The 15,627-nt window shown below is 37.1% G+C and overlaps 1 protein-coding gene across 1 annotated transcript; it reads right to left on the reverse strand.

Annotated features, from left to right (window-relative positions):
• Nucleotides 1-2,551: 2,551 nt before the first annotated feature.
• On the reverse strand, nucleotides 2,552-12,399 carry LOC117343533. The gene is made up of 2 exons (XM_033905917.1): nucleotides 12,291-12,399; nucleotides 2,552-6,819 (listed from the first exon to the last, which is right to left on the reverse strand). The coding sequence occupies exons 1-2, from the start codon at nucleotides 12,312-12,314 to the stop codon at nucleotides 4,375-4,377; spliced, it is 2,469 nt and encodes an 822-aa protein (XP_033761808.1). The 5' UTR covers nucleotides 12,315-12,399; the 3' UTR covers nucleotides 2,552-4,374.
• Nucleotides 12,400-15,627: the final 3,228 nt, after the last annotated feature.

The following is a 15,627-nucleotide window of genomic DNA, read 5'->3' on the forward strand; positions in this document are numbered from 1 at the left end:
TCATAATCTCTCCTTGAGATGTCCAGTATGTAATTTGTAGCTGTCCAATAAGTTACCTTAAGTTGTCTAATAAGTTTTCAATAAGTTACCTGAAGCTGTCCAATAAGTACCTGTAGCTGTCCAGATAGTTACCTGTAACTGTCCTATGTGTTACCTGTAACTGTCCAATATGTTATCTGTAGCTGCCAAATAAGTTACCTGTAGTTGTCCAATATGTTATCTGTAGGTGTCCAATATGCCACCTGTAGGTGTCCAATAAGTTACCTGTAGCTGCCCAATAAGTTACCTGTAGCTGTCTAATAAGTTCCCTGTAGCTGTCCAATAAGTTACCTGTAGCTGTCAAATACGTTACCTGTAGTTGTCCAATACGTTTCCTGTAGTTGTCCAATAAGTTACCTGTAGCTATCCAATATGTCAACTGTAGCTGTCCAATAAGTTACCTGTAGCTGTCAAATAAGTTACCTTTAGCTGTTCAATAAGTTACCTTTAGCTGTCCAATAAGTTACCTGTACCTGTCCAATAAGTAACCTTTAGCTGTCCAATAAGTTACACTGTCCAATATGTTACCTGTAGCAGTCCAATATGTTACCTGTAGCTGTCAAATAAGTCACATGTGGCTATCCATTAAGTCACCTGTAGCTATACAATAGGTTACCTGTAGCTGTCCAATAAGTTACCTGTAGCTGTCAAATAAGGTACCTGTAGCTGTCCAATAAGTACCCTGTAGCTGTCCAATATGTTACCTGTAGCTATCCAATAAGTTACCTGTAGCTATCCAATAAGTTACTGTAGCTGTCCAATAAGTTACCTGTAGCTATCCAATAAGTTACCTGTATCTGTCCAATGAGTTACCTGTAGCTGTCCGATATGTTACCTGTAGCTCTCCAATATGTTACCTGTAGCTGTCCAATAAGTTACCTGTAGCTGTCCAATAAGTTACCTTTAGCCGTCCAATATGTTACCTGTAGCAGTCCAATATGTTACCCGTAGCTGTCAAATAAGTCACATGTGGCTATCCAATAAGTCACATGTAGCTATACAATAAGTCATCTGTAGCTATACAATAGGTTACCTGTAGCTGTCCAATAAGTTACATGTAGCTGTCAAATAAGGTACCTGTAGCTGTCCAATAAGTACCCTGTAGCTGTCCAATATGTTACCTGTAGCTGTCTAATAAGTCACCTGTAGCTATCCAATAAGTTACCTGTAGCTGTCCAATATGTTACCTGTAGCTGTGCAATAAGTTACCTGTAGCTGTGCAATAAGTTATCTATACCTGTCCAATCAGTTACCTGTAGCTGTGCAATAAGTTACCTATACTTGTCCAATCAGTTACCTGTAGCTGTGCAATAAGTTACTTATACCTGTCCAATAAGTTACTTGTAGCTGTCCAATATGTTACCTGTAGCTGTCCAATTAGTTACCTGTACCTGTCCGATATGTTACCTTTAGCTGTCCAATATGTTACCTGTAGCTGTCCAATATGTTACCTGTAGCTGTCCAATAAGTTACCTGTAGCTGTCCAATAAGTTATCTGTAGCTGTCCAATAAGTTACCTGTAGCTGTCCAATATGTCACCTGTAGCTGTCTAATAAGTTACCTTTAGCTGTCCAATAAGTTACCTGCAGTTATCCGATATGTTACATGTAGCTGTCCGATATGTTACCTGTAGCTGTCTAATAAGTTACCTGTATCTGTCCAATAAGTTACCTGTAGCTGTCCAATAATTTACCTGTAGCTGTGCAATAAGTTACCTGTAGCTGTCCAATTTGTTACCTATACCTGTCCAATAAGTTACCTGTATTTGTCCAATCAGTTACCTTTAGCTGTCCAGTAAGTTACCTGTAGCTGTCTAATAAGTTACCTTTAGCTGTCCAATAAGTTACATGTAGCTGTCCAATAAGTTACCTGTACCTGTCCAATAAGTTACCTGTACCTGTCCAATAAGTTACCTGTACCTGTCCAATAAGTTACCTGTACCTGTCCAATAAGTTACCTGTACCTGTCCAATATGTTACCTGTAGCTGTCCAATAAGTTACCTGTAGCTGTCCGATATGTTACCTGTAGCTGTCCGATATGTTATCTGTAGCTGTCCAATATGTTCCCTGTAGCTGTCCAATAAGTTACATGTAGCTGTCCAATATGTTCCCTGTAGCTGTCCAATAAGTTTCCTGTAGCCGTCCAATTAGTTACCTGTAGCCGTCCAATAAGTTTCCTGTAGCTGTCCAATAAGTTACCTGTAGCTGTCCAATAAGTTTCCTGTAGCTGTCCAATAAGTTACCTGTAGCTGTCCTATATGTTAACTGTAGCCATCCAAATATATAATTTACCAGTTACTGTCAAATAAGTACAAAAAGACGCTTATCGGGCAACTACTGGTAATTATATAACTTATTTGACGGCTACATGTGATGCATAATATTAGGTATATTTCGCAAAATAACAATGGATGACATCACAGCTGTGTATTGATTATAGTTTGAAGATTAAGCGATGCCATTTCATACTAAGTACAAGATCACAGGATTACAACAAAGACACAAATCCTACTTTATATTTGACAATTTTAATATGGATGGAGCATCTCAAATAAATTAAACATTAACCAAAAAGCGAACACAATTTCAAGTTCACGCAAAACACACGCACAAACTCAACTGAAGCTGATAACGTTCACATGTTTTAAAAACCGAAATAAAAATTAATATCATATTTTGCTTTTACATTTATGTACATGTACATAAATGTATTTATCAATTTTTGAAAGAAAAAAAAATGAAAACAATATCTATTGTATTAACCTGATTTCACTTGAAAAAAAAATCTATTATCTCAGTTATCAGATATAAAATTATGTTAAGGTTATGATTGATGTAGATTGGAAATATAAAAAATACATAACACTTTGAAGGAAAATATATGGGTTACCTCCCTTTAGGAGTGTTTTGAATTTGATGCAATTTGTAATACATGTATTATGAAAATAAAACGTTACAAGCACACCAGACAAATATAAATTATTATATTAACAAAAGCAGTAAGCTCTTAAGGAAATCAAATGGTATGGCATTATTTAGGCGATATGGACATTGCACTTTTCAAAAATAATAAAGATAGCAAGTTGTTTGATATATACATATAGCTGCATAGACGACAATGGCGGCCTTCTAAATATAATATGTGTCTCAATCAGGAGAACTGAATTATCGAATATCAAAAAAGGAAAATACCTTAAGTTAAAAGCTGTCACTGTAATATATTTCAAATGTTTACGACGCAAATGCTAACACTTATATCTACAAGCGTTACATCGACATTGATTTGACAAATCACTCACTACAAGCATTTCTCTAACCATGTTCAGTACACCAAGTGATGTAATCTTGGATTGTGGTCGGATACCTACACGATTTGTATACTCCGACGTGCGTAAATAGTTGGTCAAGACCTCGTAAGGAATCGTTTCACGATGTGTTATAAAACCAGTATCACATCCTTTAAAGTCAGTACAGTGTTATAAAGAGATATTACACGGGTCTAGCTATTTCATTCATATACTCATGACTGCCATAAGACTACTGTTTCCGGTCAGAATCACTATTGGACAGAATAAGTTTCTCCAATGAACTGGGATTATTTGATTTATTTGGTACATTGTATCATTTACAAATACTATTAATTCAGCAATCCCAAAAAGAAGGTCCGTGAAAGAAATCGTTTTTCGCTTACTTGTTTATCTTCTTAAGCTGAAAATGTCTCGCGAAAAGAAGAAGAAGAAAAACATCTATCATAAAAAATTCGCACTAATATATAGAGAATACATGCTCAGTGTCTTAAAATATAAGCTTTGTTTTGGCGAGGGTAAAGAAAGAGCCACTTTTGTCCTTTCTGTCCCGAGCCGAAAATACAGCTTACATTTTAAGACACTGACCATGTATTGTATTTATCCTGCAACAATAAAAAATAATCATCAAAAATAATCATTTTGAAGTGTAACGGTGTCAAAAATGACAAATATGTTCGCCTTTTAAACGTAGTTTCACTTTGAAGTAGGTCAGTCGAACTGACGCACGTGCTAAGATTCCAAAATACAGCTGTTTTCCGTCACTGCCGTATACAGCAAAAATATATATGGTGAGTGTCTTCCGACAATGCGGTGGCAGTTGCTCGATAAATATCTCCTTTACACACGTTCGTTTTTATAAAACAAATCATATTCCGGACCTTTAACTTTCTGTTGATACAACTCAACCCATTATATTGTACACGTTAGACGAGTATTTGCCAGAAACTGACATCATCAAATCAAGGAACAGGAAACGATCGAACTCAAATAATGTTAGGATATGGATCTATGGCTAACAGGAGTGACGTCATTTCTTTTTTCCTTTGCGACTTCCTTTTTTCACTAAGCCGGCTTTTGATTTACGATCATCACTCCCAGAACTCTTTTTCGAACTACCGGTACTTCCACTTCCGCTGTCGGATTTGTTCCCATCGCTTCCATTTGCTTTAACTAATTTGCCACCATTCCCAGTTTTCGGAATTACGTCACTTCCTGTTGGCGTCGGTTTTGCAGAAATCTGAACTTTGGCCAGTTTATTTGACGGTTCCAGGTCTACTGCCTTCTTAAAGGCCTTACCTGCGCGACTGTTATCCCCGGCCTTCTTCATAGCATAACCAAATAATGAAAACGCCATCGAGTCTTTTAAACGCTCACACAGCTGTTCGAAATCATTGACCAATCCGGACATACCCTTCTGCTTCTTCAGCTGAACAAAGCTGTCGACGAGGAGATAATAGGCGTACACAATAGATAGAACCTCCACGTAGCCTCTCACTTCGATTTCCTTTCTCACGAAGTCATCGACAACATATATCTCCATCTGCCCGTAGTAATTTGCGCATACTGGGTTTTCGCTTTCACTCGAAATAACCGTCAAAAGATGAGGAACTGCCTCCTCGTGCCGGCCAGAAGAACACAGGAACTGCGCATATTCGACGAACATCCCCGGCCCGTGTCCTTCTCCTTCGCGATGAAGTGCTTGTTGGAACATCTCGTCAGCTTCGCGAAGGAGCGGTACTTTGTTCTCTTTGAATATGTTCGCCGCCGCGTGATACAAGCATGCAAGATGCTCGAAAAGTCCAGATCCCGTGTTTCCCTCCACGTATCTCCGGATCAGATAACGACTGAATGTGATTGGTTTCCAGATCTCACTTGGAGAGATGTCGTTGCTGAATTCAATATTCCTCTGGTTCAGGAGATGCGGGATGTACTCCCGTTGTTTCTCAGCCTCTTTATGACCTAACACCGGATCCACCAAGTAATCCACGATGTCGTCCAGAATGGAGGCGCAATGATCATATCCGAACTCATGGTAGAATCCGTTGCTTATGGTGTTACTTGTCTTGAGAAACACTTCCACAGCATCCGGTGCCTGGCCCTTGTTTTCGTATTTCTTGGCATCCCCCATGGTCGGAGCAAATACACTCTTAATGTCAATATTATAGGGGAAAACATCCAGGAGGGTGTAGTTTTCCGCCAGAGAAAATAACTCTTCGGCTGGGCTCTTGCGTATGCTCATCAGTCTCCTTTCAAGTTGAGACAACTGAAGATCAGAAAGGTGGTCAATCATATTATTCTTTCTGAGGAAATAACATGGTATATTTTTCTGCCTAACACCGTCTATAATCCTGTCGAAAACGACGAAACAGCTGTGTGCGGGATTTCTATGCCACATCCGCGGATCAATTTCTTCACACGTGTAAAGGAATGCAGCCTTTAGGTGAGAGGGCAGAATTAATCCCTCGGAGAAAGTATGTAGACAAAGAAGGTACAACAGCAGATAACACTGTCTCTGTGAATCGTCTATTTCTTCTAAAATTAGCTTCTTTTCCGCCGCGGCGAACGACATACGCCACTCGATGTCGGCCGCAGAAGAGGCCCCATTTGCCATGGGAACAATATGAATTCCCATGGCTAACACCTTTTCAACCGTCCCCTTGCTTGGCCAGTTATTCGGACGTTTCCTCGTCTGGAATTCTCCCGCCATCGGAGGCCAAGCCGGATACGAAAATGCAAGCTCGTGTCCGACTTCGTCTGACTCCACTTCGTTTATTAGACCGCTTTCCTGATCGGCTCTCACCTTACTTTCACGGTCCTTTTTCGAACTTGCTAGCATCCCGCGCAATCCCATCGTTGTATGAGGACGATTGCCAAGATCTAAAGACTTAGCAGGAACGCCAGAAAATACATCACTGAATTTCATATCAAATCCATTAGTTCCTTGGTTCATCAGCGAGTCTAACATAGATTCTATAGCCCTTTTATTCATATTTAGTCTCTCCTCAAACTTCTTCTTTGACTTCGCATTACTGAGATAGGTCACCCCCTTCTTATTCACTTGTAAGTCTAAATGTGCCATGTTGTTGCCATTGTCTAGTACCTTAAGACGACAATAACCTATATGCACACTCTCCGTAGAAATCACATAGTTACTGTTATCAGGTTCAATGGATCCCGGAAATCCCAGTACAACATCCTTAGTATGATAAAACAATACATCCGGGTCTTTGCAAAACTTCTTCTTGACAAAGATTCCATCCTCTCTTTCGTGGACAATAGAGGGTAGACGCATCCCCTCTCCGAAACAGCCAAACACCGTCGCTGTCTTTATGGCGTATTGAACTTCTAGGAAACGACGTGGAATGAACGAATGTATGATGAATGAGAAATGTAGATGAGGAATCCCGCTAGTTTCATCTCGTCCCTCCACAAGGTTTGGGCCGTCGACGCCGGGTGATGAAACCTTCTCCGTCTGCAACATAAGAGGTTAAACAATATTTAAAGGTGATGATTTAGGTCAGACCTGATGTAAATTCAACAAAATATATATGTTATGTCCTAAATAGATAGTGAGGTGGGATGAGACTGGGGCATTGTTCTTTATCTATAAAAATAATGGACTTATAGTTATACAATGTATTATCACATCTACCATTTTTTTAATTGGCGTTTGATTGGCAAATGACCCCATCTAAAATGATACGTATGAAGAGAAAGAGTAACAACGCTATCGGAACGTCTCGACCAATTCCGTCTAGTTTCGTTCGATTCCGAGCCTTTCGGAATAGGTCGGGATGTTACGATTGAATGTCAGTGTATAAAAGTAAAGTTAAGTAACCGCACGCTTTGGAAAGCCGTTATTCCCAGTACACATCAATAATTAAAACAATCGAAATTTAAATTGACATGATGCAGTGTTTGAATGTAATAAATAAAGTCTAGCTGAAGTTTTAATACACACGGGATATATATGTATAGGTCAATGGTTGGTACGTTTCTTTCGGAACGGTCTATTTTTATAGAAACATTAAATTAGTTATTCTGTATGTATCTTTTGTTTCTATTTAAAAGATTCTTTAGAGAAGCTAACTTGTTGGCTGTCGTGTCTTATCAATACCATAATGTCATTACAGGATGGCCTTTACTTAAATAAGGTCTTCTAACATGCTACGTCTCCGGTAAAAATGTAATTAAGATCGTTTAAAAAACCTCTTTTAAATGTTTGTTAAATACCAAACTTTTTGCATTAACACTATGGCTACCATCGGAAGGTTTGAACTGTTTCTTTTAAATCAATCGCAAAAGGGTTTTCTCGGTTATCATAATTATACTAGTTCATCAAACCAAATATTCACCTCAAAATAAGTCTATAATTCAAAACCTCAGATTTTATTTCGATATATTCTGACAGAAACCCATTGGCAGCATGTTTTTCCCTTCATTACCAATATATTGATTTTAATGCTATTCATCTAATAACCTATTATTTTAAGGTTTTGTTATTATCTTGTTTATTTGTTTGTGATCGTTAGATAGATATTTCTGTGCCATTTCATGCAATTTTTGACGAACAGTCCATCCGCTGTAGCATTGTCTAATGAATCAATACACATGGCGTATACTACAAAGACGTGGGACTAATTTAGGTCTTTACGTGGAAGTAGTTTGATGAATAATTTATTCCTCATTGGTGCCCTTGGTGTACACCCCGTTAACGAGACACAATACATGTCAATCACCATACAAGTCAATAGAAATATGTGAACAATTTATTTCAGGATTTCATTAGGAATGAAAAATAATGGATATGTTCGCCATTATTTTTTTCGTTGTCATAATATCAAAACTATAATTATTTCTTTATCTATTGAAAATAAGGATCGCTTTGTCATGGTCAAATGTTTGTTCTTCGCTGACTAATCATTCTCCGAGTTTTTTTATTCAATCAGAAAGGCATTTTTTCAATAATGTATTAATAGTATTGAGGGCAGTCTTGGTTACTTGATAAAGGAGAAAGCGTGTAGTCTTTCTGATTTTTTTAATGTATGAGAGCCGCGTAAAGATACGAAAAGTATTCAACCCAGTAAAAATCCAAGGACTCCCTGTATACAGAGACCCGGTATATCGTACAAGGTTTGGTTTATTTTATTAACTATCTAACTATCATGCAAGGTCTCTCTGTATACAGAGACCCGGCATATCGAACATGTTAGGTTTACGAAGTTCTAGAATCAAAACTTTCCGAAATAATAAAATTCAACTACGAATAAAAATGAAATGTCTGTCTATCGCGGTTCAAATAGAAATCAAATAGTTTCCGGTTAACCGAAGTTTAACAGCGAATCGTAGTAACAAAACCGCGACTCAGTCTCGGCGCTATTCCTTTGACTGTTCAATGGGAAATATATAAACATATAGTATTAAAGCATTATTGGGTCATGAATGACACAGTTCAAGATTTTCCCAAGCTTCTCTTTAATGTAATCCTGACACAGCGCCATAGACTGTCAGCAACCACACGGAAGAATGGACGGGATTATCCGCTGGTTTGGTTTTCAATGACAAAAATCTTTAAAGGTAAATTGTTAATTCTGTATATACCTCGTAATTTTACACATGTAGGTGTGTTTTGTAACGGAAAAATACATGTAGCATGTTTGTGCGTTTATTGATAACTCGTTTTACTTTACTTCGGAAAACTGGATATTTAGCAAACCAATAACCTGGAATATAACACTTCACCTAGTTTGTTTGTAGAATGAATGAATGCTTATAAATTATAACATCAATCAATCAATCAATCAATGAATCAATCAATCGATCAATCGATCGATCATTCATTCATTCAATCAATCAATCAATCAATAAATCAATCAATCAATCAATCAATCAATCAATCAATCAATCAATCAATCAATCAATCAATCAATCAATCAATCAATCAATCAATCCATCACTCAATCAATCAATCAATCAATCAATCAATCAATCAATCAATCAATCAATCAATAATCAATCAATCGATCGATCAATCAATCAATCAATCAACCAATCAAGCAATGAGTGAATGGATGAATGACAAAAAGAGAAGAAAAGAAATTAAAAAGACACCGATGAATTAGAATGAAAGAACAGTGCAATAAATTTAAAGAAATAATAGGGCATTTTCTTAAACCATTTCCAAAAATAAAAATCAAATTAAATTAAAACTCAATAAATGGCGGAGATTATACAAATCAAGATATATCCCATTTATTTCCACTAAGATTAACTTTGTGACTATTCAAATCGCTAAAGTGATATCTAGCTATACAACATACAAATGTACATTGAAGTATTGAACATGTACACGCCGCGGTCTGCTACCCTATTCAACTACCTTTAAGAACTAAGATTCATGCTAGCTGATTCCCTTTAATATCAAACTGTATATTATCACGAAAGGTAATTTGTCACACAAATCATCTCTATGCTTTCAAGTGAAGCCCACTTAAAGAGACATTTAAACGTGCCCTGGGCAAAGGTACGAGATCCATGTTACGGGGTTACAGGCTGTATTAAAGGAATTTCCGCGCTGATAAATATGTAACCTTAACTGTGAGGCCCATCGCTATAATGTATCAACCCGACTAAGCGTCAATCAATCAAAAGGTGGACATTTTAAATTTGGTAGATATGCACTCTCTGGAAAAATAGTTCATTAACGGGTTCGTTGGTTATGAAATTTTCAAGAAGAAGAAGAATGTAAATTACAAGAAGAGCAACGATTTTGAACATGCAGAGCAAATCTGTTCTATAAAATTGGCTGTGAGAACATATATTTATTGATAAATGTTTCAGTATTTACCGTGATGAATCACAATTTAGTGTAAAACTGTCGGCAATGTCATTCTGTCCCAGGTTTTAAGGAACATTTATCATTCGTACCAATATCAACAAGTGCTCGTGAGATACCTGAGAGATACTTCAGTTTTAACAGCATGCACGATGTGTTCAAGAAACGTTTAAAACACTCTTCAAACGTTTGGGTGTAAATCACAAATCTGTCATTGGGTAGTACAGGAACATCACGTAGAGCACTGTGAATGATTATCCCTGGGATATTAGACCTGTATCCACAGTGTAATATAGCCAATGTTCATTGCCACCCCTATCACCCATTCAACTTCAGTAACATTGATGCTGAACACCAAACCATAGAAACAATGGCTAAGTTTAGTAAAATCCCATATGAAATGAAAACTCATTAAAGACCCTATAGATTCATACCAAACGAGTCGATGGCGAGTCTAAATGTTCATTTCGGGTCTGTTAGTACATGTACATGTATATACAAAATTGTGAACTATTTGATAGCTGTTGGTCTGTATCGCAAGATTCGAGAAATCATTGCCAGGTATTGTTTTAAACTAATCGTGAGTGTACCGATATTTATTTACATTTTTACGATTTGTTCGCTTGATGTCGTTTCGTCTTTTGCCCAATTTTCTCATAAGCTTAACTCACCATTTTTTGCTCTAATGATCTTTATAGTGTTGATGGACAATTCAACCTACAGATCACCCTACCCTGAAGCTATCAGTCATTACTTTAGAAAGTTTTGCGTGGTATAACAAAGAAGTCTTACACAATGAACACACAATGACAAAATATGTTAATAAAAAAAGGATAATGAAAATCAACAAGAACAAAAATAACATAAAAACACCCCCAATTTTGACAGATGTACGATATGGAGTTCGGAACGCTTCGGGAGTCATGGAATTGCCTCGATTCCTACAGTATCAAATTTTAATATGCAACATTTGTTTTATTGCCTGTATACCTTGTTCAACTTAAATGTAAAGATTTACATTCCAATTCATACAAAACCACCACATTAGGAATCGCTGCCCCTTGTCTTTCTCTATACTGAATGATGAACAGTAAAAGTCAGGTTCAATGTCTTCGGCCTGTGTATTGATTATTACGAGGGATACAATCGATAGGAGACAAGTATAATTACTAAGGCTAGAAGTTCCTGATACTCCGACAGTTAGAGTAAATAACATTGATCAAACCGCATATAGCACCAGGTCAGACCATTCGGAACACTTCCGGTTACAGGCGTGTTTGACACTTCCGGTATCGATGGATCGGAAGGTTGAATTGTTATAATACGAAAATGATGATAGATGGCGTTATTCATATTTTACAGCAGTGATTTATATGTATTCCTGTAAGCGAAGCTGGAAAATACGTTTTACTGAAAATAAAGCAATACTAAATTAAGTAGATCCCGTTGTATCCAAATTTCTATTATTCAAAAGGAACGGCATTATATATTAATTGTCTATTAAAATCGTTTAGTAATTGGCACCATTATCCGGTCCCTAGAACTGTAGCCTAGATTTACACAATGACATCTCATATAATCTCCGGACTACATGCACTTGTAAATTTAGGACGAGATTCAGCCACCATAGGAACTTTATAGAGTCAAATGTGGTCTATTCCACTATAAAGACCCTACTTACAATAAGTACCCCGCCGTTACCTGAACCATAACGGGAATCACATGATCAGTCTAAGGTCTATGATTAATTAAATTCGTGTCCATACTGGGACATTCCGTGGGGATTTATGGATACAACCGAATTGTACAAAAATACCTGTTAATTATCATATCATGCTTCTCTATAAAGTTATCTGGTTACTGTTAAAAATATAAAGAAAAGTATACTGATTTATAATTCGCATTGGCACGCTACAATATATACACCTTAATATATTTGACTCGTGAATGCATGGTGCACAGACATATACATGTATCGCCATAATACACGTCCCTTCAATTAAATCATTGTTCATTGTCCAGTATGTGTGTATTGCATTAGAAACGGTTCAGAAATGATCTGCCTTAGTCCGTTATAGTCCTATGGCAAACGATATTGTGTTACTTACCCCTATGTATTTAGCTTGGGCCATGGTGACTGTTTCCCGGCCCCCGGTACGATAATCCCTACCCTCACGGGTATGACGTACGCTCCATGGAGGGTCCCAGTTGAGTATGCCCTGATCTCATCCCCGTCACACTCTTCCGTGTGAATCGGCCCCCACGACTTCCGCTCCGTCGCAGATCGATATCCTGGATACAGATATAAATATCAACAGTAGAGCTGTTGCTGCGCAGGTACAAGTATACAGACTTCTATCGCACCTGTACAGGTGTAAATAACACTCATGATATCTTGAGATAAGTCAATAACTGTATTGAACTGATTTGTTTACAGTCTAACGGTTTCTGGTTTTTTTTCCTGTGATGCTTTCGGAACACCATACACGCCTCGCTGTTCAAATATGTGTTTATGACAAGTATAAAAATAAAAATTAAAAACGATCGATATTTGAATTCATAAATGATATGACCCTTAATAACTAAATATGAATTCCATAACAGCAATTTATTATGTCTATTTAATAAAGTACTATACTCGTGTATAGGGGTATAATACATGTAAGTTCGATGAGTGAAATTTGATCAGGTACAATCTTGTATGTGTATAGAAAATTCTCTAATTGTTAATATATATAAAGTAGATCAGTTATGTCCAAACATATATAATACTGCCAAGTTATTACTACCTATATTTGTCCGGTAATACATGCCAAACTGCTTTGGGACACATACACACATACATAATTATATATGTATATACCTGTATGTAATAAGCTAGGTTTTAAATTCCATTAGAAGATTTAAATGATCCAACAGTAGCCGGGCATGGTTTATAAGTTAAAAATCCCATTCCTTTTTGAACAGTCGCTCAATACATACCCAGGGTGGGTCTTAATCAACCAGCACACACACATATACATATACACCGACACTCAATGCATATATCCTACAGCCTTCCGTTACGTCTTCATGGGAAGATGTTTGGGTTTGTGCTAGTCTTCGGCCACAGGTAACTTATATATTACGTGTATGTAGATATAGCGATAGTCTACGTACCTATACAGCTGAATGAAATATACACATAAAACCTCTATAGACGTCGTTGTGTCGTATGTTCATGTCGGACAATGATGGTAACGTTCCCAAAGCCAACTCATATTCATGTCTTTGCTATCAGTATAGTAGAGCATAGTTTAATACAAACGGTATGTACCCATAAATTATGGTAGTTTTATATCGTTCTCTTCTCCAATGAATCTCTTAATTCAGATCATTTTGTCAGTGGCTTAATGTTTTCGGAACATCTAAGGTTATATTTCATTAAGTTGGATACGTATTGGAAAAATAAAGGGAAACCAAGAATGGGAAGGAAAGAAAGAAAGAGTGGTCGGAGGATAAATTAGGTAGGAGGAAAATGTAAGTAAGAGAGAAAGGGCAAGGAACAGGACAGGGAAAAAGAGCAAATAGGATGGGGAGAAATAGTGGAAGAAAGAAGGAGTAGGTAGGATGTTCAAAATGGGAAGGAAGGAAAGAAATAGTAGGTAAGAAAGGCAAAATAAAGCAGACACGAGATAAAAGGAGAGGGGAATAAACACTAAGGAAAGACAGACAAAAAGAAAAGATATTGCAATAGCGGGAGCAGATGAAGGTTTTCTTTATCAACCGTCCCCTAAGTGCATGTACATGTATAAGTAAGAGTTAGATGGAAATTTTGCAAAGGGCGATGAGGGGGTGCATTAGTCGCTCAACACTTCAGCAGTAAAATATATCATCACTACCCTTTCCCATAAATGCGTAAGATGAATTATGGATATTCTTACATAATCATTAATGTATATCAAATTTCTAATGGAATACACGTCCTCGTTGTAATCATTTCAAATACCGTAATCTTCGCATAATATACGGACATTTACTGTAGATTTAATAGAGCTTTACACTGTACTTTAGTGTATTGTATGTGACGAGTAACGCTTTGTATCTGTGTATTCTTCTCTTAAGGCCTAGTTATACATAAACAAAGTCACACACTTAAACCATTGTGATAAATTAAGGCGACCCGTAAACGCGGACTTGTGAAGAGATAGACTACCGATAAGGAAATCTATTATGGCGACGGAGATCGATACAAAAGGTAAATTGATAACACGATTGGTCTAAATCGATACACACAGAGTGTCCGAGCGGTTCGTTTTAATGCAAGCACATCTTTATCAATAAAAACACTGACCCATATAATTGGTCATTCTTGATAAGATTCGTGACTAAGGTGTGTATAGAAATGGTCAGAGCAACCTTAAATTCATCCAGATAGTTTAAATTGCCAACTCATACCTTTACCCTCTCTGTATCGCCAGCGCTTGATTTGCTCTCTCTTTATAACCTACTTTCTCCTTCAATATCCCAGACTCTTGATTTTTTACCCTTTACATTGCCAACCATTGACTTCGCCCTCTCTATATCTCCAACCATTGACTTGTTCATCTCTATATCGCCAACCATTGACTTGTTCATTTCTATATCGCCAACCATTGACTTGTTCATCTCTATATCGCCAACCATTGACTTGTTCATCTCTATATCGCCAACCATTGACTTGTTCATCTCTGTATCGCCGACCATTGACTTTTTCATCTCTATATCTCCAACCATTGACTTGTTCATCTCTATATCGCCAACCATTGACTTGTTCATCTCTGTATCGCCGACCATTGACTTTTTCATCTCTATATCTCCAACCATTGACTTTTTCATCTCTGTATTGCCGATCATTGACTTTTTCATCTCTATATCGCCAACCATTGACTTGTTCCTCTATATATTGCCGATCATTGACTTTTTCATTTCTATATTGCCGATCATTGACTTTTTCATTTCTATATCGCCGATCATTGACTTGTTCATCTCTGTATCGCCAATCATTGACTTTTTCATCTTTATATCGCCAACCATTGACTTGTTCTTCTATATATTGCCGATCATTGACTTTTTCATTTCTGTATCGCCGACCATTTACTTTTTCATCTCTATATCTCCAACCATTGACTTTTTCATCTCTGTATCGCCGACCATTGACTTTTTCATTTCTATATCGCCAACCATTGACTTTTTCATCTCTGTATTGCCGATCATTGACTTGTTCATCTCTATATCGCCGATCATTGACTTTTTCATCTTTATATCGCCAACCATTGACTTGTTCTTCTTTATATTGCCGATCATTGACTTTTTCATTTCTGTATCGCCGACCATTTACTTTTTCATCTCTATATCTCCAACCATTTACTTTTTCATCTCTATATCTCCAATCATTGACTTGTTCCTCTTTATATCTCCAACCAT

This window comes from Pecten maximus, chromosome 15 (assembly GCF_902652985.1).
Source record: "Pecten maximus chromosome 15, xPecMax1.1, whole genome shotgun sequence".
Taxonomy (NCBI): Eukaryota; Metazoa; Mollusca; class Bivalvia; order Pectinida; family Pectinidae; genus Pecten; species Pecten maximus.